At 42.0% G+C, this 26,590-nt stretch overlaps 1 protein-coding gene across 3 annotated transcripts in view; it reads left to right on the top strand.

The window, feature by feature from the left end:
* The window catches only part of SVEP1 (sushi, von Willebrand factor type A, EGF and pentraxin domain containing 1), a 131,246-nt gene extending 106,452 nt beyond the window's left edge, over positions 1-24,794 (top strand). For all 3 annotated transcript variants that reach the window (XM_086770749.1, XM_086770750.1, XM_086770748.1), the window contains 11 exons: positions 160-315; positions 2,219-2,282; positions 3,003-3,176; positions 4,146-4,319; positions 6,273-6,446; positions 7,918-8,094; positions 8,985-9,155; positions 14,259-14,354; positions 17,148-17,243; positions 20,072-20,165; positions 22,228-24,794. In XM_086770749.1, coding sequence (XP_086626875.1) covers positions 160-315; positions 2,219-2,282; positions 3,003-3,176; positions 4,146-4,319; positions 6,273-6,446; positions 7,918-8,094; positions 8,985-9,155; positions 14,259-14,354; positions 17,148-17,243; positions 20,072-20,165; positions 22,228-22,258 — 1,407 coding nt within the window. In that variant the 3' untranslated portion in view covers positions 22,259-24,794. The remainder of the gene's footprint in view (positions 1-159; positions 316-2,218; positions 2,283-3,002; positions 3,177-4,145; positions 4,320-6,272; positions 6,447-7,917; positions 8,095-8,984; positions 9,156-14,258; positions 14,355-17,147; positions 17,244-20,071; positions 20,166-22,227) is intronic.
* Positions 24,795-26,590: the final 1,796 nt, after the last annotated feature.

The raw sequence follows: 26,590 nt of genomic DNA, 5'->3' as shown, positions 1-26,590 counted from the left end.
TGAGTTTATTAAGGATTGCACAGATAATATTGCATTACCTCATCTGTACACCCACAGCCATTGGATGCTTCTACTATGATTTTCCTAACTTTTTCATTTAGATATGAATGAAGCATATAAAGTGATGCCTTCATACTTTTAACTATATTTATTTTTCAGGAGAGTGGCATTTGGGTGCCCCCATTTACTGATGACATCTGCATTCCTGTGTCCTGTGGGATCCCAGAGTCTCCAGAGCATGGATTTATAGTGGGGACTAAATACAGTTACAAAGATGTGATTCTTTATAAATGTGATTCTGGCTATGAAATACAAGTAAGGAAGCTCAAATCTCCAGCATCTAAACCTTTAGTTGTCATTTTCAATTCTTTTGTGATGTCTATGAGAATGTATTACGTCTGGTCCATATTGATATGTTCCCTTAACTGCCACAGAAGCAGTTGTTGTTGTTGTTACTGTCTGTAGAATGCTCCTGGTATGTCTGCGATAGCCCTTGGATGACTTAAGGGTATAATTGAAGCAAATATAAGCACCCCAAACACATGTTCAGCAGATACCTTTCAATCTTGGGGTTTTTTTTAACTGAAGGTTGTTTCAGCTCCCTGCAAATAAAGTATTATATATGCTTGTGACCATAAATGATGGAAGATTTAATTTCATTTTTCTCTTGAACTGGTTCTCTGGCCTGAGTTAGATTGCATTCTTCCCTCGATTTCACAATGTCCCAGGTATTATATCTGCTGCGTTGTGCCTTTCAGACTCAAAGCTCCTGATAAACTCCACTGCCGTCAGTTCTATGACATTGCTAGATGGTATGAAAGTGATATCTCTTGTTTTAGTAAGGCAAAGAGATTCCTGTTTGTTCAACAGCAGCTTTATTCCCTGATAGAGAAGGGAACAAAGTTCTTTCCTGTCCATTGTTTTTATTGTGAGCATTGGGCTCTTATCCCCACCTAGGCTCTGGAGCAGCACTGCTCTCCTGTTATCAGGCCTCAGGCTAGCCAATTCAAAGCTGCCTCAGGTGTGTTTTCAAAAGCTGCTGTGAATTCAGGATTGAAAGCACGTTGCTGAGGCACAGGATGGTCCACCACCATCCCGAGGTGATGGCAGAGCAGGGCACAGTCATGTCCAGAGACATGAGGTGATGAGGTGTCGCCAGGACAGAGGCTGGCTCTTAGTGTTTTATGAGTACCAAGCAGAACACAGGATTTTGCTTCCTTTGTACTGTCCTAACACCAATAATAAATTAAGAGCTTTATACATATGAATGCACCCAGTCAAGACTGAATTCACTCAGTCACTCAGTATAAAAATAAGGAAAGTTTAGAGAATGCGTAGGTAACAGTAAATGTAATTTGCATTATTTTGCCACGTTTGTAGTATCACTGGAGATGGAGGGGTGGGTTGGTATTTAGACAGTAGAATTGCTGTTTCAAGTAATTTTTGGAGGTAATAAACCAGTGCTTTCATACAGTACAAAGTCCTTCCAAGCTTTTTGTGTTCCGTCTTCGCCACCTAGCGTCAATCTGTCTCCCTGCTGATGAAGAGAAGTCCTGGTTTATTTCCTTCGGGAAGCAAAGTCCAATGGGTGTGATGCCATACAACACTCATGTTAAACAGCTGCCCTTCTCAATGGGTTTGCTTTGTAATGAAAGTACATTACTTCAAGGGACAAATTTAAATGTTGTTCTCCATGTCTTGGAATAAAATAAGAAATAAATCCTGATCTGTTAGACTGGCTACAAAGCCTGTACATAAGAAAGAAATAAGTTTATTTATAAGCAAATTTAAAGAATAAGTAGGATATGGACAAAACCAGTAAGTTATGTTTATGAAATACAAGCTTGTACTGCTATTGAAAAAAATGCTAGTTAGATTTTCTGTAAATGAGTTCTGGAAGGAGAAAATTTGTCATCATGACATATTCCTGGGAACAAGAATGGTAAAACTCACAAGAAACCTGATACTCCAGAGAGAAGGACAAGAGAATTGACGAAATGGCCCCACAAAGTTTTGGTTTATAAACAATACCCATTACTTTGCAGAAAGGAGTTCTGTCCTAAACTCTGCTAGTTAGACTTAGGCTGTAGCATTTAACTATCTCTTTACGTGGGTTGCACATAGAGGGAAAATGTCCTGGCCTTGCTGGATGTTAATGTTGATGGGAGAAAAGAGTTGACTAAGTAAAGTTCTTTGAGCATTTTCTTTTATTTCACAGGGTGATGCAGAACGGACTTGCCAAGAAGACAAGCTTTGGAGTGGCACAGTGCCGGTGTGCAGAAGTACGTTCCCCCTGAGTTTATCAGTTATTGTTGGTCAAGGGTGATTTTACACAGCAGAAAGCACTAATGCTTGTTTTGCTTTATGACTCATACTGTCTGCATTTGCCTGAAAATTTTTGGTAAGTACTACTGATAACAGCCTGGAAGAGTTGCAGAATTGCTGGTGTGTGCAGGTAATAGCGCAAAGGAAATCGCTACATCTTTCTGCCTTGCTCCGGTATCCCTAAGAAAACTGTGTAGACAGTTTCCAAGTTTAAATAGTTGTGACACTTGAGGTCCTGATTTCTGGGGTTACTGAGGACCTCTGAACGCGTTAGTAGCCAAGAGTTACAGATACTTAGCATCCTCAAATATAATTCTGTGGATACTCATTTCTCAAAGGTACTTCACTTCTGTGAGAGGTCTGATGCCTGCTGACTGCAGTGCTGAAATAGGAGTTGTCTACTTAAATACTTACATGGACTTCAGCTGTTGGCTGTAAGTGGCAACAGTGGAATTTCCCGAGGCTTCCTGCCAGCACAGCCACAGTAGATTTTGTCTTTTAGCAAGAACTGGAAGCACCAGGCATGATTCTGTTCTGCTACTCAGGGGCAAATATCTGAGAATGCCTAGATAAACACTGTGCTCTTTCCATTTCTCAGAGTACAGCCTGTGGAGGTGCTGTGAACAGGACAAGCCATATGCATTATGTCTGATCAGAACACATTCCTTATGTTACAGGAGTATCATGTGGACCCCCAGACATGATAGAAAATGGATCTGTTCAGGGAGAGGAGTTTCTGTTTGGTAGTGAGGTTTTTTACAGCTGTGACCTTGGCTTTGAGCTACAGGGACCAAGCCGAAGGATTTGCCACGTTGACAAAAAGTGGAGCCCCTCCGCCCCTTCATGCACGCGTGAGTAGCAAGCGGAGCAAGATGGTGGCAGTTTTCCAGGAGAGCCGCAGAACAAACTGAGTGCTTTTACTGGCTTCCTCCCAGTCTCCCCCTCTAGCTGGAGGGCTGTAACGAGAGGAGCCAGAGGAAAAGCCAGCAGAGAAGTTCTCATTGGCAGTTCCTCTCTGATCTGAAGGGAGCTCCTTTTGGCACATTAAAATGGCGCAAGCATAGAGTCGTGCTTAGGTCAGTAGGGGAGGAGCATGGCCTGCTGTATTTGACTTGCCTTGCATTGTGGTGTGCATGGCCTTGGACATGATGTGCTGGGGTGGTTCGTCTCTGCCATGCCAAGGCTAATATATCCTGACCACTCAGTATGTCTGCAGATAAAGGCTTTGCTCTGTAGGATCAAATCTTGGCTCTCTGTGCAGCAGAAGTTGATTAATTGTGGGAGCATGGAAGGAAGGATTTATGACTTATTTCATACAGCTTATAAATATAATGGCAAGATTATATAGTCTTTACCAATAAATCTTCTCATAGTAATGTCGTAATCCTACTCCTTGCATTCTTTTCTCTCACCTTTGACCAATTTGCCTGGTCCTCACAGTAAGTGTGGAACAGGAGGCAAGATCGTTCTTAACTACTGTCATTTTTCTTAGGGATTCTTGAGATCACCTTCCACTGTACAGCAAGAAAAGGAGACTGCAGATATTCTGTATCGCTCTGTTTGATTGGACACACCTCATAGCTTACAACACCATCAGATACTTTTGGGCACATTCTCTCTCAGGTGTCTGCAGCCTGAACCCCAGGAGAGAGGGCAGGCAAGGCATTGTATAACCCTTCTCCATATAATACTTCACAGCTTCTTTCATCCCATCTTTCCGTTAATTCAGTGTGTGAACAGAGCTGTCAGACAGTATGTAACAAATAGGCAGAATGGCCTTTGTTGTCTGTATAAAACTAAAAAGTTTTCTCCTCTCCTAGGAATTACTTGTGGGCTACATCCCTCAATAGAAAAAGCAGAAGCTATTTCTACAGGAATCACATACAGAAGTAATGTAACGTTTACATGCAGCTCTGGATACCATCTTGTTGGTCCCCAGAATATCACATGTCTTGCCAATGGGAGCTGGAGTAAACCGTTGCCATTGTGTGAAGGTAACTGTTCAGTTTCGTGGCCTGTCACATTCCGATCTGAGATGAGCAATAGCTCCTCCCTAATGCGTGCATATCAGACGATACAGGGATTGAGCTTTTGGAAAACAACTCTTTAATATGCATTAAAAATGATGCCTGAAAATGAAATGTGTCACAAGGAGCACTGCTTGTTACCAAGGCAGAAAGAGCTTAGACATCATTTTTCCTAAGGTTTTAATCTGCAGTTTAACAAGGTTAATGAGATATGAGGTTATTTGCCATCTTAGAAAATCAAACCCCTAACAAAAGGTGATGAGCTGCAAGGACAAGTGACATGTCTCCCAGTGGCCTTCTGTAGTCAATTATTAAGTTGATATTCTTTTTCTGAACTTTGGGCCCTAAGGACAGTCTCAACAGCTCAGTCTTTAACCTCCCCACTTCTCACATGAACAAACACCATGAATGCATGATGTGTACCATTTTGCAAATTACTGCTTTCAGGTCCTCTCTCAGTAGGCCCTGTTGCTTATGCCACAAAGCAGGACGAGTGCGGAGCAAGAACTGTGTGTGTGATAAGGAGTGGGCGGTAGTGGGTTGAAAAAAGGCTGTCAACACAAAAAGAGAACAAAAACTTAAAATCCCAAGTTTGAACACATAGCGAGTATTGTTGGATGACTCTATTCAAAATGTAAAGCATATAGAGGCTTACTAAATTGCAGTATTGTAAACTTATAAGTGTGAATGTTATCCATTCCTGGCCTCTTTGCCATGAAAGTACAAGTCTGGGCTTCACACTTTTCCTTTCCTCTCAGAAACACACTAGTTCATTTCTTGCCCATTGCACTTCCTTTCAGGCTGTTCCTGTCCCTGCTGCGTATACCTCAGGTCTCCCAAGCTAGACTCTAGACCCAGCATCCTGCTTACTTTTTGTAGTAAGTAAGCTCCTAGCATTCTTACATGGAGCTGACATGTTGATGTCTCCACATGCAGCTACACACACAGATTCAGGGACCAGCACGCTATGACAACTTCACCAAAGTAAGATAGATAATGATCTTCCACTCAAGGCAGGTGTTAGGTTCCTGTCACCAGAGCCATGAAAACTGCATGAGGGCTAGGGACCATCAGATGCAGGGATGGGCAACCACAGTGCACAGATCACTGTGCGTTACAGTGCCCTAATCTTTTGCAGACCTTTTAGTGGCAGCCGGGAAAGTTGATAGGGGACATCCACATCAGAGAAGGACATCTTTGTTACTTAGCCAGGTGCCTAAGAAAGTTCACAGAATAGCAGTGCTGAGCAGATGTCAAGAAGACCATCTTGAACAAGGTTGAGTACAGCCACTTCACCAGCTCCTCTCTTCCTCTTGACTTAGGTCTGTCTGATAGTTTAATCTTCAGTCGTTTCATTACACAGACCACCTAGGAAAATCAAATAGAAGATGGGATGCAGAACAGAGTCTTTTGTGTAGCAGTGGTAACCCAGCTTGGACTATTTGCCTCTTGGCTTCAGAAACACAGCTGAGAGTCTTGAGGGGAGCAATTAGTAATTGAAATGTCAGCACCTTGTACCAAACTCATCCTACATCTCATCTGTTATTTCTTGTCAGGTGGAAAGGAAGGTGCAAAGGGCTGCAAATGTCTCAGGTATCTCTCAGTGGCAAGAAAGCACAATTTCCATATTCTACCCCACTGATCCCAGTACGAAGTCATAAACGTATCCTCTTGTCCCCAGCACTGCCAGATTTTGCTGACCTGAAAAACATGTGGCTGTGTCTTTTCTCCATCACTGGGAGGAGCTCCTTCCCTAGCCTAGCTACATTTCCTTCCCAGGTTACTGAACTCTCCCTCAGTGCTCTTTGTGATTTATTAGTCTGTGGCTGCTGCTTTAAACATATTGTGTGAGTAATTCAGGAATTGTTGGAAGTCCAGGGCAAATACCAAACTGAAATAATGAGAACTCTTCCTTTGCAGAGACCAGATGCAAAGTTCCAGTTTCCTTGCTGAATGGGAAGGCAATTTATGAAAACAATACGGTTGGCAGTACAGTAGCATTTTTCTGCGAGAGGGGATACAGCTTGGAAGGGGAACCTGTGGCAGAGTGCACAAGAGATGGAAGATGGAGCAATCCCTTGCCTCTCTGTAAACGTGTGTGTTTGCTTTGTAATGGAAAAGTGGTCTCAATTTGTAAGCACTGAGGCTAGACTGCTCTTCATTTAAACTGACAGTAAATGAGAGCGACTTCTGCAGATCTCTGTGGAAATGTACTGTCATTTTCTTCTGTAGAGGCCATGAGCAGCATTTGTCACTTGTAGTTTAAAAAATTGGTTTGGCCTATGTCAGGAGATTTGTTGGTGTACATTCTATTTTTACAGAGTTAAAGCATTAATTTGTTTGAGTGTATTTTTGTGACGGTAGAAGAATGACCTTTTGTTTTGTGTAGCTCCCTTTAGTTGGAAAGCTGACATAAAATGGAGTCAGTTATAGTCAGCCACTTAATACATGAAGAGCAGATGAGAGAAAATTTGGAGAAGGCAAAAGGGAGACTTTATTGTTGTCTACAATATTGGGAGGGTATAAAGAAAAAAAAAGCCAGACTTCTCAGAGGTGTACAGTGGTAGGATGAGAAGCAATGGACACAAGGTGCAACAAAGGAAATTCCAGTTAAGTATTTGAATAAACTTATTTGCCATTATAGCAGTTAAACACGGGAGCAGGGGCCCAGAGAGGACATTGACTTTCCATTGGAAAGATTTCCATTGGAGATACTAAAATTTTAGCTGATCAAGTCCCAGAGCAACCTCTGACCTAACTTACACTGCTTTGAGAAGGAGATTGGACTTAATGGCTTTACAAATTATTCTGTGATTCTGGAAAATAGCACCTCACGCACATGGGCGCTGTGCACACACACCACAGTAGCCTTCCTTGTTGCTGTATGTGTCTGTAACTAATTTTAAGATCTACTCTAGTCTTAGGGTGGTTAATTGAGACATGTAATTTTTGTATTACAAAGGATGCATATAATTTTATTTTTAGGAAACTGGCATCTATCTCTGCTGTATATAGAGTCTAACCTTTTCCACATTCATGAAGAGATCAATAAGTCATGCAAAAATAAGTCAGTAAGCTTACAGCCAGCAATAAATAAGATTATCAGAGAAATTCTAAACTCTAGTGAATGTTATTGTACGTCTGCTCAAATACCTCAATTTTTGATGCTCTTTATTGGTCCAGCCCCTCAGAATAAGAAGTAGGATATTTCTGGCTCTTTTTTATAGTAAGGCTATCCTAAACAGGATGGACAAGATAGAATGGTTTGGTAGTAACAAGTGGGGTATACCCCACTTACATCCTTAACATATCTTCTGCTGGCATCAGTAGAGTATGGTAGCAAGCCATGTGACAGCAGAGAATCAAATCTTGTGTTATTTTATGATACAAATCTCATAATTTTACGTCAAATTAGAAATTGGACTTATGTGCAATTATGCACTTCTATGGCCTTTCATGTGATTTCATTTTGGAATTAGCAGAAACTATTCTAAAGTATTTTCTTCTTTCCTTCCATCCCTTTTTCCTCCATTCTCCTCTTCTCTCTTACCCTTTCTTTCAACAGCAAACCCTTGTCCTGTGCCTTTTGTAATCCCAGAGAATGCCGTTCTGTCCGAGGTGGATTTTTATGTTGGTCAGAACGTATCTATCAGGTGCAGGGAAGGCTACCAACTGAAAGGGCAATCTGTGATCACCTGTAATGCTGATGAGACCTGGACTCCAGCAACAGCTAAGTGTGAAAGTAAGTACATGAGGAAGAGTTCTGCATGCGCTTAGTACTTTCCAGAGGGCTGATGACCACAGCTGTATCACACAGGAGCGTGACAGCACAGACCTGTCAGCAGAGCTCTCCATCTAGATGCAGTTATTTTGGAAGAAAAGAGCTTTTGTCTGCTATTGCTGTTTGGAGAGGTTGCTCCAAGAGATCCAGGCACGTAAAAGTGACCGAGGAAGCTCTACAGAAGAGCTATTCTTTTTTTTTCTAACAGAGTTGTTTATTTAAAAGGATCCAGAATATGTCTATGTGAGTTGATGGCCCAAGAGCATTTGTCCTGCTATCTACTAGGCCTTAGTGTAATTTTCTTCTTAATTTCCCTTTTGCAAGCATGGCTTACTGGGGTTGGTTGTTGGATACCCTAAATATCCTGAAAAAATTATTCCTGTGAGATTATGGGTGATGAGACAAGGGTTGTAGGCAGACGTGCTGTCTTTTATTGTATTTATTGACAATGACAGAAAGGATAGTGTCCTTTTGCAGGCATATCTGAAAGCTTTTTGGCTTCTTGCAAGCAATATTTTTTAGTTCAGACAATAGCATCAGCTCATTCTGCCCACCCAGTCTCACATATATCCTGGGACCATCTCAAAGTTTCTGGTCTGTGTGGTGGATATAACCATTGTTGCATTATCTAAAACTGCTGTTCCTGGCCATCTCCCCGCTCACTGTGTGTACATACAGGTTCTGCCTGTGAGTATATGCACCATGAAGAAATCCTACTTGCTGATTGTCCATCAGAGTTGTCTCTCTGGCACCTCTTAGATCTTTTGTGCCAAGCACTATGTCCAAGATTAGAAACTGTATCATGTAGGCATGCGCAGCTCACCAGCCTCTGGGTGATTTCTTTTGTTTAGAGATATCTTGTGGGCCCCCAGCTCACACAGAGAATGCTCTGATTCGTGGTAGCTTCTATCAGTATGGAGACATGATCACCTATTCATGCTACAGTGGGTACATGCTGGAGGGGCCCCTGCGGAGCATTTGCTTAGAAAATGGAACATGGACAACACCACCTACCTGCAAAGGTAAGTCTATTTTATGAACAGAAGCACATCTAAACTTGCCTTAAGCACAGAGGTCTCATTCTAGCTTTAATAAAAATGAAAGTGAAATTTTTGCTAGTTTCAGTGCAGTCATGGGTTCACCCAGGGCATTTAAAGTGCAGGGTGTTGCCTTATTTCCAAGTGAAAGAAAGGGCTTTCACAATTTTTCTCTTTAGTCCTGGTTAATCTTACAGTTTCTTTTGCTTCAGTGTTGTATCCCAGATCTAAGATCCTCTCTCCTGACATCTTTTGTGAGAAAGTGACAGAACCAGTCATCTTTCAACACGGGCTGTTTCACATAAGCACTGCCAGTCAGTTTTTCACAGTCAAAGATCAAGCACCGCGAAAAACAAAAGTAAGGGATCCAATGGGTGCTTAGGTTCTCACTGTTTTTAGAGCTTGGAAGCTCCTGAAAATTGTTTTGCAATAAAATACTTAAGGATAGGTTGATACAGCTCACTAAATAATACACACTAAGTACTACAGAAAATTCATGGTTATAATAAAAGATCAAAGACAAAATCTGCCTTTCCACCCTTGGCATACTAGCTGGAAAATGTCACTTTTTGGTTTGTTGAGCTAAAAAATCGACTTCTTTAGATTACAGAATTAACTCTTCCACACAGGAGATTCAAATGAATAAAAAGTTTTGAATGGAAAATAGGGGAAACCAGCGCAGAATATAGAACAATTAAACAATTAAACAATTAAAACCAGATATAAGCATCTTTAACTACCAACTTAAAACCACAGATGAGGTGTAGCAAAAGGGTTCCAGAGTCACAGGGCTTTGATGGAAGAGACCTTGTCATCTGCCATTTCCGTATCAGAAGCTTGACTAGCCTGCTGCTGCTAGGTAGCTATAGAGCAGAGAGTTAGCTGCACCCTGGAGTCATATCTCAGATGGTGTAACAGCAACGATACTACAAACTAACACTTAGGTATTTTCTTTAGAAATATGAGTATTAAAAACAAAAAACCTTAGGGCACATCAGTGGCCAGTCACAAGCAGCCCCATTCCCTGAGCTCGAGAACTCCCACAGAAGAGGAAAGGTGTCAGAACGCTGATGTGGGGACATTAGAGCCATCATCAGAGTTGTCAGGCCTGCCTTTCCTCCTGCAAGTCTTGGCTCCCTGGGTCAAAAATAGAAGCAACAGTACTTCCTTCCTCCTTGGCCATTTTCTGTTTAGGTCAGAAGCCCTTTGGAGATGGAAGATTCTATACTGTGCTAAGCCTGACTAATCCGAGTCCTCTCATCAATTTTTTTATTTGAATTCTGACAGCAAAACATTATGAATGTTAAGACCTAGACAAGCTGAGTTGCCCTACTCTATGAAAGCAGATATTCTCTTAAAATTACTTATCTGATAGTTATAATTGTCTTGCCTAAAAATCAGAGATCAGTAGATCATTTTGAGGAGACTCAGAGCCAAAGAAGTGGGCTTATAACTCCTGAATGTTTCAGGAATAGAGAAGCTGCCCCTGAAAAATAGGTTTCTCCTGGTTATGTGACCACGGCTTGCTATTTCCATGAAAAATCACCTGTTGAGTAGCCAAATAGAGAAGATTTAGAGTAGAAGCACCTGAGTTACTTCAGATATCAAGCAGCATCCGAAAGCACTGAATCTTTTCTGAAAAGTTTGCCAGGTATCTCAAAATTTCCCTCAAAACTGTGGTCGCTACAGAATTCAAACGATCTCCACAAAATAGCTACTCTAGCTAAGCTTGAATTCATTGGGTTTTATCTCTATTCTAAGACTTCAGATTCTTCAACTGCCCCTTTAATATTGCCAGTTTTACTTTTTCTTCTTATTTAATATTTATTAGTTATGCAGAACCCTACTTTATGCCAAGGGCTGTAGTTTTCTGCTAAGAGAGGTTCTTGCCACTGGTTACTAGCAATCTGGAAGGACTGATCTGCAAAACACTGTCACATGTGTCCTGTCTGCAACACCAGAGAGTCCACTGGGGCTGCTCAGAGGATTAAGTATTAGGAAAAATTATTTCAAAAAATGAAGTGACGAGGTGGACAGATGATCAGGGTGTAGTGCAGGAAAACAAAGCAGAGTAACCCACCTTTTAGTGTGTTAAGGGAGACAAATAACAATTTTCCCCCACTCTTTTCCCCTAAAAGGGGAACTAAAAAGGACTAAAGATGTTTCTGAGAGGACTGAGCCGTGTTTTCATGAGACATGTCAAAATAATCTTTCAAAACTGCTTTATAATTCATTTGAGGGATTTGCCTAACAAAAGTCCTACAGGACCCAAGCCTTTGTGGTCTACATCAGAAGCGACATGAAAGCTCTCTTTGTAATGACTCATGCTGCATTTCTTGTTTCTGGCTCGATGAGTTGATTATTAATGTGTCCTAAGCCTGCTTGAAACGTTCTGTCCTGGTTGAACAGGTTAGTTAACATAAATATTGTAATTAAAAAGCAGACTTTGTTGGCCTCTTTAGGGGAGCTCTCACCACAGCTGCACTTGCCTGAATCACTGCTGGTTAGAGGTTGCAGGCCAGATGCTGATCTGAGTTTCAGGGGTGAGGAGTATTAGCCTGCATCTGCCAATCGTAAACACTTGCAGGACTCAGCAGGCTGCACACATGCACACAGCTTGTCTGACTCAAATTTTTTCTCTCCAAAGTTCTCTAAAATCTGTGTTGTCTGTTTGCCCCCTGCCCGCATCTTGCTGACTGGGAGTGGTCAGTGTGGAGCTGCCAACCAGAAAGTCCATATCCCATCAGCAACCAAGAATTATGAGAGGGCAGCTAAGGCATGGAGGAAATTGTTCATGTGCAACCACGGGAAAGCTTTCTGGCAAAGCTGAGAACAGATACCAGAATTTTTATTTCCCCCTTTGTTACCCGTGTTTGTCCTGCAGCAGTGTAATGCTTTTGTGTCCTGTGGAGATAACTCTCAGGATGGATTTACAAGAGGATCTCAAAGATTAAGATTGAAACTATGGATGTGAGATCTGCTACCACTGACTGAGGTCACAGTTAGTAGTTCCCTATTAACTGTGACTTTCCCCACAGTTAATGGTTCTCTCCCCAGCACATCAGGACTGCATTTGCCCTGCTTACATCTGCAGTAGCAAAAAAAGAGAATGAGATCCCAGCATAACTTTCTGCCCTTAGCCTTTCTCTAGTCTTGTCTGTCGAGTGAAGAGTAATCCCCATAACTACAGACACACAGTCTCTGCCTGCCTAGATTGGTGTATGACAAGTGCACACCTAGGCATGATACTGTCTTACTCATTCAGTTTCACAACCAGGTCCTGGGCAGAAACCAAGGAAAAGCCTATCTCTGTCTGAGATCCTGGATCGCTGAGCGGGATGGAGTTGCCATCCAAACCCATTTCTGTAACTTGTGAAATATCCACATCTTCTCCATTGAAGGGAGGGAGAGAAAATACATTTCAGAGACCATTTTTCATGGGCTTTGAATTTAATGTGGGATATCATTTATACACAAACCTTTTACCTCCCATCCTATTATACATTCATGGGATATTATGTAAGTGGTGTGGATCGCACAAAGCTTTAAATGGTTTTTGATTCAACTTCCATTGAAAGTTGTGTACCCGATTGGCACACTATTCTGCTTTAGTCAACACCCAGAGACAAGCTGTCTGCATAGTCATAGGTATCTTTGCAACAGAAAATGTTCAAAATAGCTGTTAAAATATTGCAACTTTTATGAACCTGCCAGGGCCTAAAATCTCTTCCCATCCTCGTTGTCAGCTGGCATTTGATGGGAAGGCTCTTGAGATTGAAAAATAAAACAGCAAAAGCTTTGGCCTCGTTTCAACATACTCCAAGCTGTAGCTTGCAGCTTGGCATGGCTTAGCTGCAAGAGTGACTCAAGTTTGGCTCTGTCATGGGAAGATTTGCGTTCTTTCCAGTGTGCAGGTGTTTCAGTGTGCTAAACCACTGTTTGTGTGTAATACTAACATTGAACAGGATCTGAAACACTTTCAAAGCCTAAACTCATATTTTGCTCACCTAGTAACTAATTAAAGATAGGATGCAATTAACAGGTCAGACTGTTTCCTGAGATTACTCTGTGTTCACAACTACCGCTAATTAGAAGTCAGTCTTATTACTTATTTGTACTGTAGTATCATCTCAAAGCCACAATTTTTTATGTTCTCTATATAGTATGTACACCCACATGATAAGGATTGTACTTCTTCCAATGATTTTTAAGTCTAACATGTTTGTACTTAGCTTGCCATCCGACTTTGTAAAGTAGTCCTGATTTCCCTGGATGTATTAGCCAAGTTACAGTGCAATGTCATAGAAACAATGAAGTCCAAAGCCTGTCCAGTCTAGGCAACATATGGGGCTAGCATGGATAGAGTCCACTTCAAATTCCTCACTTTTATGATCAGGTGCTTATTAACAGGTGTGCAAGCCAAGGGAGCACCAGTCAGGATGAATGCTAAGTGAGGTTTATGATCACACTTTGGGTGCCACAGGTTAACACTTCACTGTGCCACTGCTGCACCCTTGCTGGTCACTCCTTGTTACACTGGATGGTAGTGCAATGAAAATTTCTTGTTCTACCACAGTGTTTAATCTTAATTTCAACAAACCCTCTATTATGCCAGACGACATTATCTTGGTGTTTCTTACCAAGGTTAGAAGAAAGCCTGATTTTGTTTTAGAGTCAATTCAGAAGAGGGAGCAGAGGGAAAGGGTTATAATTTCTGTTTAGGATGGGTTTTTTTCTTTCGTTTTACAAAAAATGAGTGGTGGAAAACAGATAAAGCATAGCATCAGCCTTGAAACATCCAAATGATTTACCCAACTATGCTAAAAACGTCAAGGTTTTCATTCTTGCTATGGACAATTCTTTCTTTTCTTAACAGTTCCCACACTCTTGCGCACAGTACCTAGACAGACACACAGAGCCAGAAAACAATGTAGACCTTGAAATCAAAGTCAAGTTATGTTTCTGAACTTCACTACATTTGTTTCTTCTACTCCAAACTTTACAACTACAAGGATCTGTGTGAGATGCTGAATTACTAAGCTTCTTACGAACCATCTTGAGTTTGTCATGAAATTGTATTGTTTTCAGCTGTCTGTCGGTTCCCATGTCAGAATGGTGGCGTCTGTGAGCGACCAAACGCCTGCTCCTGTCCGGATGGCTGGATGGGTCGTCTCTGTGAAGAGCGTATGTATATCATCCCTAAATGTAATTTTAAGGATGTTGTAGGTAAGACAAGTGAATTTACCACAGTGAACCAGGTGGGAAAATTAAAGGCGTAAGAGTCAAACATTTATTTATTCTGCTTGACAAATCAGAACAGAAAGGACTAACTGGTTGCTTGTTTCTAGACAAATGACCATCCCCTGACATCTCCAAACAAAAATAAGCCCTTTTTAAACTGATGCTATTTTAGTTTTGGGTGCTCTTTCGCTGTGGTTGAACAACAGCCTGCTTCAGTTCTTCAAAGTCTGTTTCTGATAGCAGTACATGATCGTTTTGGGGAAAGAACAGGAGTTCAAGCAGAAAAGATGTGCATGTTCTGCTGGTCACTGCATTTGTTTCTTGGCTTCCTTTTTTATCAGTATGATTATGAACCTAATCAGTTAATACTACAACTGTGCCACCTTTTCCATGCTGTCCTGCCTGACCTGTGTATCTGTACCCCACAAATTCTAGGCTAGCTTTTCCTGGCCTGAGTCTCTAAATAGTTAGAGAACTAGATTATTCTGGAAAAGAGCCAAATCTGGCTCTTGGGTCTGTCAGAGATTCTTTGGGTGACACTGAGGATGCCAGTTTGTGCCACGTTTCCTGTTTTCTTTGTGGTGATCTTAACACAAGGAATTTGGGAGGACTAACCCTTTCGTGCTGGCATAGCAGCTGCACAAGAAACCTTATTACTGTACTCATAGTTAGGCATGGGCCTATGTGGATAGAAAAGGAAAGTAGCCTTACTGTATTTAGTACTCAGTATGGCCCTGACATAAAGCTTTAGCGTGTCCAAGAACACCTGCTGTTGAAATGGTGTCACTGTCCCTGGCTCTAAGTATATGTGGTGACCTACAAAAAGATGTGGCATCTCCTCCTGTAGTTCATGGATGGGAATGTGGTTCAAGCATTTTGCTAGGTAGATGTATGACATCTTAAAATGGCTCTCTGAATTTACCTCTGCAGCTTTCAGGTCTTCTCTGTAGCAGTGTAAGTTCCACATGGAGCAAATTAGCTGTACATACAGAATGAGGAAAAGAGATTCAGCATGTTTTGTCCTGCATTTACAGAAACTCCAGTTACGTGCTGCATTCACACAACCCCTCTGTTGCTCTCTCTTTGTCTGTCAGTTCCACCATAGCCAGACATGCAGACTCAGCCCTGTGTGTTTCACAGTTTCAGCAGAAGAGGACTGAGCCCTCTGTCTGGCAGAATTGTGTTTAACTATGCCACAATTGATTTCCTTTCCTTACCATTAGTAATGATTTTTAATGTGTTCTTCAGGATCAGAAGATAAATTTTATGCCTCTAGACGTTTTGATCTGTCATCCCAATTCAGACCCTGTTTATCTGTATGAGGAAAATGAACAGACAGCTGACTAGCCGGATCACACTTCATGCAGATACAGTCACTAGCTCTTTATTTTTTCCCCATTATTTTGGCATAGGTAGTGAGGAGAGGGGAAAATAATTCCCACAACTGGTTAGTGCTACCTCGGTCCTGCAGCATTGCTTGTCAAGCAAGGTACACTAATGAACAGAAAATATGGGTTTAGTCTTTGGAGCTGAGGGCCTGTTCTGAAAGTCAAAGGGATTTTGGAATACTAGCATTGAGCACTGATCTGTCAGGATCAGGCCACAGGTAAGGCCACAGAGCTCTGACAGAATTCAGTCACCTTGTAGTTGCATTGCACAGATAACAAGATAGATTCATCTTCCTCAGAGAGACCTGACCACTCTAAAAAACATGCAGAGCACTACTAGTTTAATGATATGAACAAGTAATTCTTGGTGATATGGGTTAGTCCTGTGAGCTCCGTGTAAGTTCACTGTTCTTTTCCAAGCTGACTGCAGCTGCTCAACTTCACCTCTGTGGTGCAGCAGGAGAGGAGTAACCTCTGCATCAGTCCTCTGCAGCCCCCATACACCCTTCCAATATAAAACTCCACCAGAAGTGCCACAGAAGGGTCCAAATTTGAGACCCAGCTCAATTCTTGCTCTCATTAGAGCTTGTTCACACAAGTACTTCATTCAGTTAGGGTAGTGGAGGTGATAGTTTTGTGAAGATACTTGAGTCATGAACATTGGACAGTTTTGTAGATCTACTCACAGGAGCAGTATAGCTTGATTGGTGCTCAGTTCACAGGCCATCCGCTGCTTGGTGTCTGCTGTGTTTCTTTCCCAAAGCTTCCAGCCACAATCAACCTGTTGCACCCAAAATGCCTTATATCAAAGCTGTCTTTCCATGGGGGCTTGTAGTGTCAGCTTGTGGTGTCACCTGTCTCAGTGTGTTTTCACTGGCCTAGACGAAGTGCTTTTTTGTGGGCAGGGCATAAGTTACTCATTTTGGATGTTACATTGTGGAACCCCAGGGAATCCACAAACAATACAGTTGTTTCTAATGAAAGCATGAACTGATTTTGTTAGTGACTTTCAGAGAAGTAGGCAGCGTCTGTGGATATTACATGTGAGAAACAACACTGCTGATTTCCAGTAAGGACAGCGCCTACAGGCATCTGAAGGACTCTAGCAGTTGCTCCAGTCTGTCCATCAGTTTGTCATCATTCTTTCTTGTTTCTGGCCACCATGCCAGACATATTTGCTGCTCATGCCTTGTGGGTAGATCCCACACTCAACTCTGCCGATACTGCATGCAAACATTTCAAGGGGTAGTAGAGTTTCTAATTAAATGTAAGTTTTTTTCTTGCACACTTTATTTTCTGTTTTCATGGGAGACAATTCTTTTCACCGGTTCTCTTCTCCTCTCCTTAGCAATATGCATTCTGCCTTGTCTCAATGGAGGTCGCTGTGTGGCCCCTTACCAGTGTGACTGCCCCCCTGGATGGACTGGATTGCGCTGCCATATGGGTAAAACTCCTTTCACCTGCATTTTTTTTCTCACTTTTTGTGACTGTACTATCAATACTTAGCACAGTTTACTGAGAACTCTGTAGAATTACTAAGCTTCTCATAGGAAAACCCATGCCTGCAGTAATCTTCCTGGAAGACTTGCCATCACCAGCTACAAACTGTTTTCAGGGTAGTCCCTGCTGAGTCTTTAAAATCCTCCAAAAAGTTTGCTCCCAGAGAGGACAGACAGCATTCACAAGAGCATGCACACTCACCGTGAGAGGAGAGGGGATTTTCAAAGAGAAGAGTAAAAACTAGACTGTCCATTCCAAGAAGAGTTAGACTTTCATTTTCAGCTTCAGCCCATGCAGTTCACCATTAAACTTACAAGCAAACTGCAGGTACTACAGAGGTTTTTCACCACATAGCTCTCTGATTTGAGGGATTCCCACTGACTACCTAAGTGCTTAGCTAGGCAAGAGGGCAGAGCAAAGCAAGGATTTGTTCAAGTATGGTTGAGTTTAATGGGTATATGGTAGCCGTGTAAGGTACCATGTGCATGGTATGTGGGTACCTTACATTAAGATTCATCTAAGCTCTCTGAACAAATTCAACTTGTGCTGCATTTTACTGAGTCCAAGGCTGAAGGACATGTAGCACACCAAAATAGTTAGAGGTAGTGAGGGGAGTGATTCTAGGCTGAAGACCTGTGTCCTGGCAAGTCAGCTTGTGTCAGATGAGGCTGATTTGCAATTAGGGGTAACATTGGAACCCAAGTTTGCGATATATAGTTCTACATTAAAACTAAACAAATGTCAGTATTTGAAAGGCTTGTCCCTGTGGAAATAGCCAGTAAAACTCACTGCAATTAAGTGATCATTGAAATGCCTTTCAATCATTATTAAATCTCAATCACTAATAAATGTTAACTATTTTTAAAAATTATTTTACATTTTGCTCACTATATTTTCTTTGTCCAGGTGCACCTTAACTGATGTTAATGGGGCTTTAACATGAAAGTCTTGTTTTGCCTTCCTGCAAGACTTTGAAGTGGTTGATTGGGTGAACTGGAAGAGGAATTTGTACTTTTGTTAATGAATATTATTTGTTCAACTAATAAGAATAATGGTCTGGGGGATTAGCTGTGTGATACACTGCAAATTCAAGCATCCTTCAGCAAACTGAAATTCCAGAGTGAACATTTCAACTCAGAACTACTGTCTTTTGAAAGGATACTTCCTAGCATGTAATGCATCATTTCCTCTCATATTTCACAAACTTTGCAGCTACAACAGCATAGGTGGTTGAGGAGGATAGATGGCTTTTTTACTTTTGAGCCAGCACGTCAAATCTGTTCAGGCTGACTTGCTTTTCAGTAGCTAAAAAAAAAAATTCTAGTGAGCAACTGCACCTGTGCCAAAGCCCAGTCATAAAAGTTCATAACCACTGCTTATGAAGTTATTAAACCACTTCTCTTTTTATGTACTGGTCTTGACCTTTTGCCATGACAGAGCAAAGTGAAACGAGAAGTATTTGAACTAGCTGCTGATCTCACAGAAATAATTATGTGCATAAAGGGAGAGCTAAAGATGTTTCATTCATATGCTTCGTTCCAGAATCAGAAGTCATTTTCAACATGACAAACTTGGTGCACTTAATTGCACAGGAATGGTCCATCTCTGTACCCTCCTGACATTGTTTGTTCATGTTAGGCCCAGAGGAATTGGACTAGTGTATTTCCATCTCCTTTCACATTCATATGATTACTCATTTCCATTTCCTGTAATTCCGTTTTAATCAGTGTTCCTGATACATATTCCTTGAAGTATTACGCAGAATTTGTCGTCACTGCGATCTTTAGGTCTGTCCTCTAGATACGGCGTTATCTGTATAAAAGACTTAATGTCTTTCAGCTTTCTTGTGATATAAATGTCTGCATTTGAAGGACCTCATTAACTCAGTCTCTGAATCTGTTTTGTAAATTGTATGGTGTTTTATCTTCCAGTCTCAAAACTGACAGGAAGATTTGAAGTTTTGACTTCTGTTTCACTACTTGATATTCTTGGATTAGGCTGTCACACAAAAGCAAGTGTAGCCATTTCACAGATGGCCCAGCACGACCCTGTCAGGCAGGCTAGTGTTTGTTTTCTAACTCAAATGCCCTGTACCACCTAGTCACACTTCTTACGGCTATCTGGTGTATTTCAGGAACTTAGTGTCATTCTCTACTTCCTTTCCTTGCCTCCATATAGGTGCCATTGTGTGAAGTCTTGCTCCTTGCCGGCTGTTGATCTGTAAATGGCTTTCTGACCTTTAACTTTCTCTGTTAATGCTGCCTCTTTCTATACTTTTCTACCACATCTGATGCCTGCTTGTCCTGGCTGCTGCTTAGCCACCACGTTCCTTTCAAATAAACACCCACATTTTCTTTCTAGAAATAGTCTATTCTCCTGCTGATCTTCTGACTCTTCTCTTGTAGTTCCTCCTCCTGCTTCCACTTGCATTCCTTTTTTTGCCTCAACTTGACACGAAAAGGATGTAATTGTTAAGGCAACATAAAAAAAATACACTGGCTGTTTCATGCAAGTTCATACACTGCAGCAGATAGCAAAAGCAGTAGAGAGGGTCAAATCACATTCAGCAGAGACGTGCTTCTAAGGCTGCCCTTTCCAGAGCAAATCATCTTTTACAACAGACTCACAGCTGGTGTTTAATGTTGTAGTTTTGAGAGCAGTCTGTTCTTAACAGAATAATGCAGGCTAGATTTTCAGTGCCCTGTTCCTTAATCAGCTTGTTGTGGGTGACCTCATTAATGCAGCTCTCTGTGTGTGTGTCTTTGTATGCAGCTGTTTGTCACTTGCCTTGCTTAAATGGTGGGAAGTGCATACGACCAAATCGGTGCTACTGTCCCTCATCGTGGACTGGACATGACTGCTCTAGGTAAGTGTTGCTGAGCACTGCCCCATGGCTAGGCTGAATCACACCCTACTGAACTCTAAATATGAAGAATATGCAACTGATTTTGCAGATTTTTAGCATCTCTAGATCCTGTAAATCAGTGGTCATTGGATGACTCATGATTTATAGGCAATGTGGAAAGACCTTAGAGAGTACTCTGTGCAAAATGACGGCCAGACTTCTTGAAAACTCAGGAGATGGTACATTTACATGTAAGCAGACAGGCAAACCTGTAAGGCTGAGCTTTAGTTTTAGTGGTGTAAGTGGAAATGTTTGTTGTGATGTAATGCAGAATGTTCTTCAGGAAATTTGGGTGGCCTACTGTGTAAAAGTGTTCATTTTGAACAGTATATACCTCAACTGGGTCCAGGTTCAAGACTAGGGTTGTGCAACAGATGTTATAGATAATAGCTCTTCTCACACCTGATGTTGAGTCGTGTAATCATTTAAAGAGTACAACACAGTGCCTCTGAGTCAAGTCCCGGGTCAAATCACCTGGCAGTGCAGTCCCTGTATCAAGAGCCCCAAGGACTGGGCTTAGATCTGATTGATGTGCACTCTCTTTTAGAGAGTTTTACCAGTCCTTGTGTTTTGGTTTACTGATTCATATCTAATAGGGCATAGCAGTCTAGGTTTTCAAATCAGTGAACCCCATCACCATGCAAGGCAGCACTTACAAGTCTTAATTGTAGCTTTGTTTTTTAAAGTTAACATGTGAAGTTTGGGTGTTTGGCTTTGACAGCAGTGTGAACAGGACTCATTTTTTCTTTTGAAAGCTGTTTTATTTCATGCTTCCATTAAGAGCTATTTACAACCCTGAAGAGGGAAGGCAGGTGGAATGATAATGATGATGTTGTGGTCAGGAATGAGATATACTATCAAAACATGCAGCATGAGTTCTCCTGCTCCCCACACGCACTATTAATGAGACCCATGAAACACATGCTAGCAAAAATATTTATACCACATCTCACACAGGCTCCTGCTGAACACATCTGTCATTATCCTGGAGAGCTAAGTAAATAACAGCTGAATAGTAATATTTTTCTCCAGGATACAGGCAAAGCCTGTGACGTTGTATACTTTTTCTATTCTTCTTTCTGGACAGGTAGTGACAGACATTCCTCCCTGTCTCTCTGATACCCTGTTTATCTTAAAACTACAGTAAAGATGCTTGTTTGAGAAATTACTTTGTCCAAAATGAATAGTTGTCTATTGTCAGCTGTGATTATGTATGGCTAAGTGAAGCAACCTAAATGTACTGCCAACAAACAGTATCCAGCTTTAGGCTGAAAGCTACACATCTGAAGTCTGATAGTATTTCCATTTAGGACACGAAACAGAGAAGCCCAAATCCAGTGGATCTAGCAGCCACAAATTATGGAGTTTATCACCGAGCCAAAGCAAAATTTCAGGCTGTTACCAAACTGGACTCTTCTTGTTGGTTTGGGTTTTTTTTTTGTCCAACTCCACAGCTCTATGCAGCATTGTGAAGTCTGAAGTGAATCATTAGCTGTTCAGGCTTGCAGTCTACCAACCCATCCCTTCAAGAACTGTTTGAGAGGAAATTTCCCACACAGGGAGGGTGGAGGGGAAGGGACAGAAACAAGCACTGAGATCTGTTTCGTGTTTTGTTAAGCTCGGGCCTCAGCCGCTGATGGCTCTTTACAGGGTATGATACTGTTCTGAGAACTCAAATACAGTACAGGCAGAACAGGAGTAAATGCCATGATAGCAAAGATTCGCTGTTGCAGGTTAACTAGGTGTGATTTATAAGGAGAAGTTGAAAGGACTAAAAGCTTTTGTCAGGATCCAGGACAAGATCAGCTCCAAACCACTCTGTGATGAGTCCTGACTTACATTAAATGCCAGATACCTCAGTTCCCTATGCCCATCTTCTTCCTCTCTCAATATGCCATCTTGAGCTGTGGCTCTCTAATCCCTCGTGTGCTTGTGGACACCATCATCTTGTGCTTTGCTGTTGATCTTGTTTGGTGTGTTCAGTACAGCACTGATTTTATGTTATTTGGGTTTTTTGACACAGGAAACGGAAGGCTGGATTCTATCCCTTTTAACATCAGAGCAGCAGTTCTACATTCAGATATCTTTCTTCAGCCTAGGCACCAGGGCTTGGAGTCTAATGCATTGTAAATCAAATCCATTGCTTCCCTTCCCCCTCAGCTCCCTTGTTTTGTACTTAATTTTGTGATACATTTTTACTATACCTTTCCATTTTTAAAGAAATCCTCTGTATTTTTCATTTACGAAAGTATTATCAAATATATGCTGCTACACACACACTACAGACATACACATACAAATGTAAAGATTCCTGCTGTCCACTGAGGAAGTGGTTGTGTACAGTGAAGTCACTCCCATTTCTTACATACAGTAAGCTAATTAAACCATACTATCCTGGCAACCGTGATTAAACAGAATGTGGCAATTCTGCTTAACATCTGCCAAAGCATACCGTTGTCCAGCAACAAAACAGTAAAGAATAGTTACACAAGGCTAACTGAGTCGCTAAACTTTGCATTGGGCCCATTTCTGAACTCATGTTGATGTAAATTAGAAGTACATGTGATAAAGTCCATGTTGTAACCATGGTTTCTGGTGGGCTTTAGAAGAAGACTCTGTAATGTGTATTATGTGTCATTAACATCATTGGAGAGTGACTTAATGGAAGACATCAGCCTGAATTTTACCTGAGATTTATTGGTAAAATTGTAAAAAATGTAAAAGACATGAGAGGACATCATGTCATTCGGAGAAAGATGGACCAAATCTAACCAACAAGAGCCTTTGAGGCTTTTTGGCTTACAGGCAGTTCAGGTGTAGCTCTAAAGCTGGATAGTCCAGGATCCAGCAGTGGGAAGCAGGGAAACCACTCAAAATTGAGCTTCCCGCTTGCCATGGACTTACCACTTGCCTGCAACCAGCATCCCTTTCCTGTGTAAATTATGAAATACATGTGTAGTAGCTGTCTGCCAGGCGAATGCTTTTGATACATGGAGTTTGGATCCCAAAGTTTGACTGCCCTTAAGATAGAGAGAGAAGGCACCAGTTATGTTTACAGGTTAAACTTTGCTATTTGCTTACAGAAAGATTATATTTATGTTATGCGGCACCCTCAGAGAACTGGAAAAGGCCTTTCTGGAGTACACACACAGGCAGAAATGCTCAGCTGAGTGAGAAACACTGAGAGCACACGTGCTGTCAGATTTCTCTTTCTCACACTGTTGATCCCATCATATCTGAGGATAACACACACCTGAGTGCCGTTGTTAAGTCAAGCTCTAATGAACTGAGATGCTAAGTTTCACCTATGTTTAAGCAGGGTAGTGGAGTTACAAGGTGGAAATCACGTGCATTTTTTGAGGTCAAATGTTTGGTAATTATCATCAGTTAACAGAAAGTCTGATCTATGAAAGAAGATGTTAGAGTGAGAACCTGAAGCGTCATTGATCAGAAGCTCCCTTTTTCCCAGTAATAATAGAAAAGCATGACTTACAGTCAGCACTGGGAAAGAAGAAGGAGAAATAAATTTTACCTTCCATAGCATTCCTGCTTAGTTACCCTCTGAATTAAAGAGTGTGCACACCTTGCCCCACCCCTCCCCCCTTTATGGAGTTACCTTCCTTTTATGAATGCATGAACTTGGACACAGAAAAGTGATATGACACCAAAATGAGCTCACAGTTACAGTAATTGGGCACTAGTAAATACTGACACAGAACTGATGGCTATTAGCCCAAGACCAGAAGTGAGGAAGAATAAACCAAGCAAAGTTGTGAGCCAGTAAGAGCTTTCAGCCAAGTAAAAGAAAACCAGATAGGGAAAGGAGTCATTAGGGGATCAGATTAATGTGAATGTAGATTTCTTCCCAGTGGGAGCTGCAACCAGCAGAAGAGTTGTCGTTTCAGCTCCCATAACCTTCTTTTTCTAATGAACTTTACTAGCACATAGTAGCAATCTTCTGTCTCCCAGCTCCACGGCCGTTGATGTTTACAGCTTTGACTGAAGTTAGTGTTCAGTAAGTAATGTCCGCATTTCAACCCATAGTCACCACCATTCGTAGGCACTTTATTCCTTGACCTCCTTGCTGCCTTGACTGGAAGCATGCAGTGAGCAACACAGGACTTCTCAAGGGAAAGAGTGCATGGGTGAGAAAAGCAGATCTTTATTTATATGTCACTCTCATGTTTTGGTCCCTTTTCCCATGTACTTCTCTGGTGTGTGCCCTGACTCTGCCCTGGTGATCTCCAGGGCAGAATAGCAGTGGTGAGGACAGTGCTTAGCGCTGGCAGGACATTGCTGGAGACTTAGGGGCTGCGAGATGGCTTATAGCACCCCAGCTTCACACTAGTGACGAGTACACGGGATCAACCCAATCGACATGTTTTGTAAGGAGATGTGGAGGTAAGACAGAGTAGCTGAAAGTAGAGGCTATTACATTAGTGCTGTTGATGATGTTTTGATACTTGCTGGAACACTTTCCCCTCCCTACCCAGTACTGTATTGTCATTTATGCTTGTTGTGTGTTTTAAACGACTTCTGTGTGATGCACTTTACACTGTAAATAAAGTTGCACCCTGTTTAGTACCCATATAGAGGAAACATTGCACTCTTTTCTTAATGCTGCACAACAAAAGTGCTTACCTACACTTTAGGACCTGCTAGCAAAGCCCGAGTGTTAGGGAAATGGAACTCCACTCAAAATGACTGTCAGTAATCTTAAAAGGATGTGATGGATTATTCCAGGTATGATCTTCGGATAAAAATTCAGTTAGCACCTAATTTTTCAAATCCTTTCTGCTGCTAGAACATATTTTAAAACCTATAAGGGCAAAATTTACCACTGGCAAAAACAGGTGCATTAAAACCTGCTTCACTCACTGCTTACACCAGATGGAGATACAGCTTGTTTTATTCTGCAGCAGTACTGGAATTTCTACAGCCAAAGAAAACTTCCTAACTCAAACACCACTCCTTCAAACAAGGAGCATGTATGACATAGCAGTCAAAACATTTAGGGTGTGGGGTTTTTGCAGGTGATGTTAGTAAGCCTTTCAGCGTTTTGATACATGGGCATAAATGGAGACTTTGAAATGCAAAAGGTGATGAGTTTCAAAAATTCCCCCTAAGCCACCAACAGCTAGGCTGCCTTTGCAAGTGGACCCAGATCTTGTGCATGCTGTAGAAGTGCAGAGCACTGCCTTATTTAAAAGGAACTGTGGTAAGAATGGGGCACTTAGCCTGGCCCTGTCCTCTTTGCCATGAAAATTGAACAAGTTAAAACAATGAAGGGGTTCTGCTGACACCTGTGTCTTTCTGCTCTTGGAATTACAGTGGGAAAGGTACGAGTGTCGGCTCTGATCTCGGGGGCACTGGGCAGGGTCAGCGTGTGCCAGGGGCTGTTTCCCTGAGGAGTTACCTTTTTTACCTTGAGGGGAGTTTGAGCAGTGCAGGAACAGTTGGTGTGTCTCGGATGTGTATTAGAGCAGTTTGGATCCTCACTGCGGAAAGGATCCCTGCTGCTTTTACCGCACTGCAGATGCTTTCCTGGGAGAACACACCGTGACTACCCATTTCCAGCAGTGAGAGACCGGCATTGCGGTACCCAGAGGCAGGCCAGGTGGAAGATGGAGCACCATTATTGATCTCTTTCTCTAAGGTTATCTCCACTCATGCACATGAAGCAAAGCACTTCTTCACGTATCTGTCCCATTTCTGATGAGCTCTTCTCCCAGGACCAGGGCTGCATTTCCATTAACCTTACTTCCTAGGCTGACGTGTTGCTAGTGCCTGCGTGCTTGCCACTGCTCTCAGCTGAGCTCGTAGCACTATAAAAGCTGATGCTCTTCATAAGCTGATTGACGTGGTTCTTCAGTACAGGCTGGTCCATGCTGCCAGGTGTTGCTTATGTGGAGGGACCAGCGTGACCACCTTGTGCTACAAGAAGCACCATGCATGGCCTACTGGGTAGGACGCTGAGTTTCCTGCAAGCTGTGTGACAACAAGAAGGTCACTTCAAGTCTTCCCATTTTACAGACCAGATGAGCCCTTCCTTCTCCACCAAGGTGCTGCAGACGAAAACAGACTGATGAGATTTAAGCATGATTATCATCATTACTAATTGTAGCCCTTCTGCAGGTATAATCCACACACCTCATTGGTGGCCCAGTGGACCAGCACTAATGGTAAACTTCCCAGTCTAATCTCTTAGCTGAAGGTAAATTTTCCTCCTTCAGATTGTCATTTGCAAGCAACAGCTGCTGAGCAGACCATCGTGGAAACTTTATTCCCCCTTATCTCCAGAAACTTTGAGGCTATGACAATGTCAGCCAGCTGAGATCAGCACCAGTTCTGCTTGCACCCAGAGCCTGCATGCATAGCAAAGGCCA

This window comes from Chlamydotis macqueenii, chromosome Z (genome assembly GCF_036417535.1).
Source record: "Chlamydotis macqueenii isolate bChlMac1 chromosome Z, bChlMac1.mat, whole genome shotgun sequence".
Taxonomy (NCBI): Eukaryota; Metazoa; Chordata; class Aves; order Otidiformes; family Otididae; genus Chlamydotis; species Chlamydotis macqueenii.
This window is presented reverse-complemented; position numbering and strand designations above follow the sequence as displayed.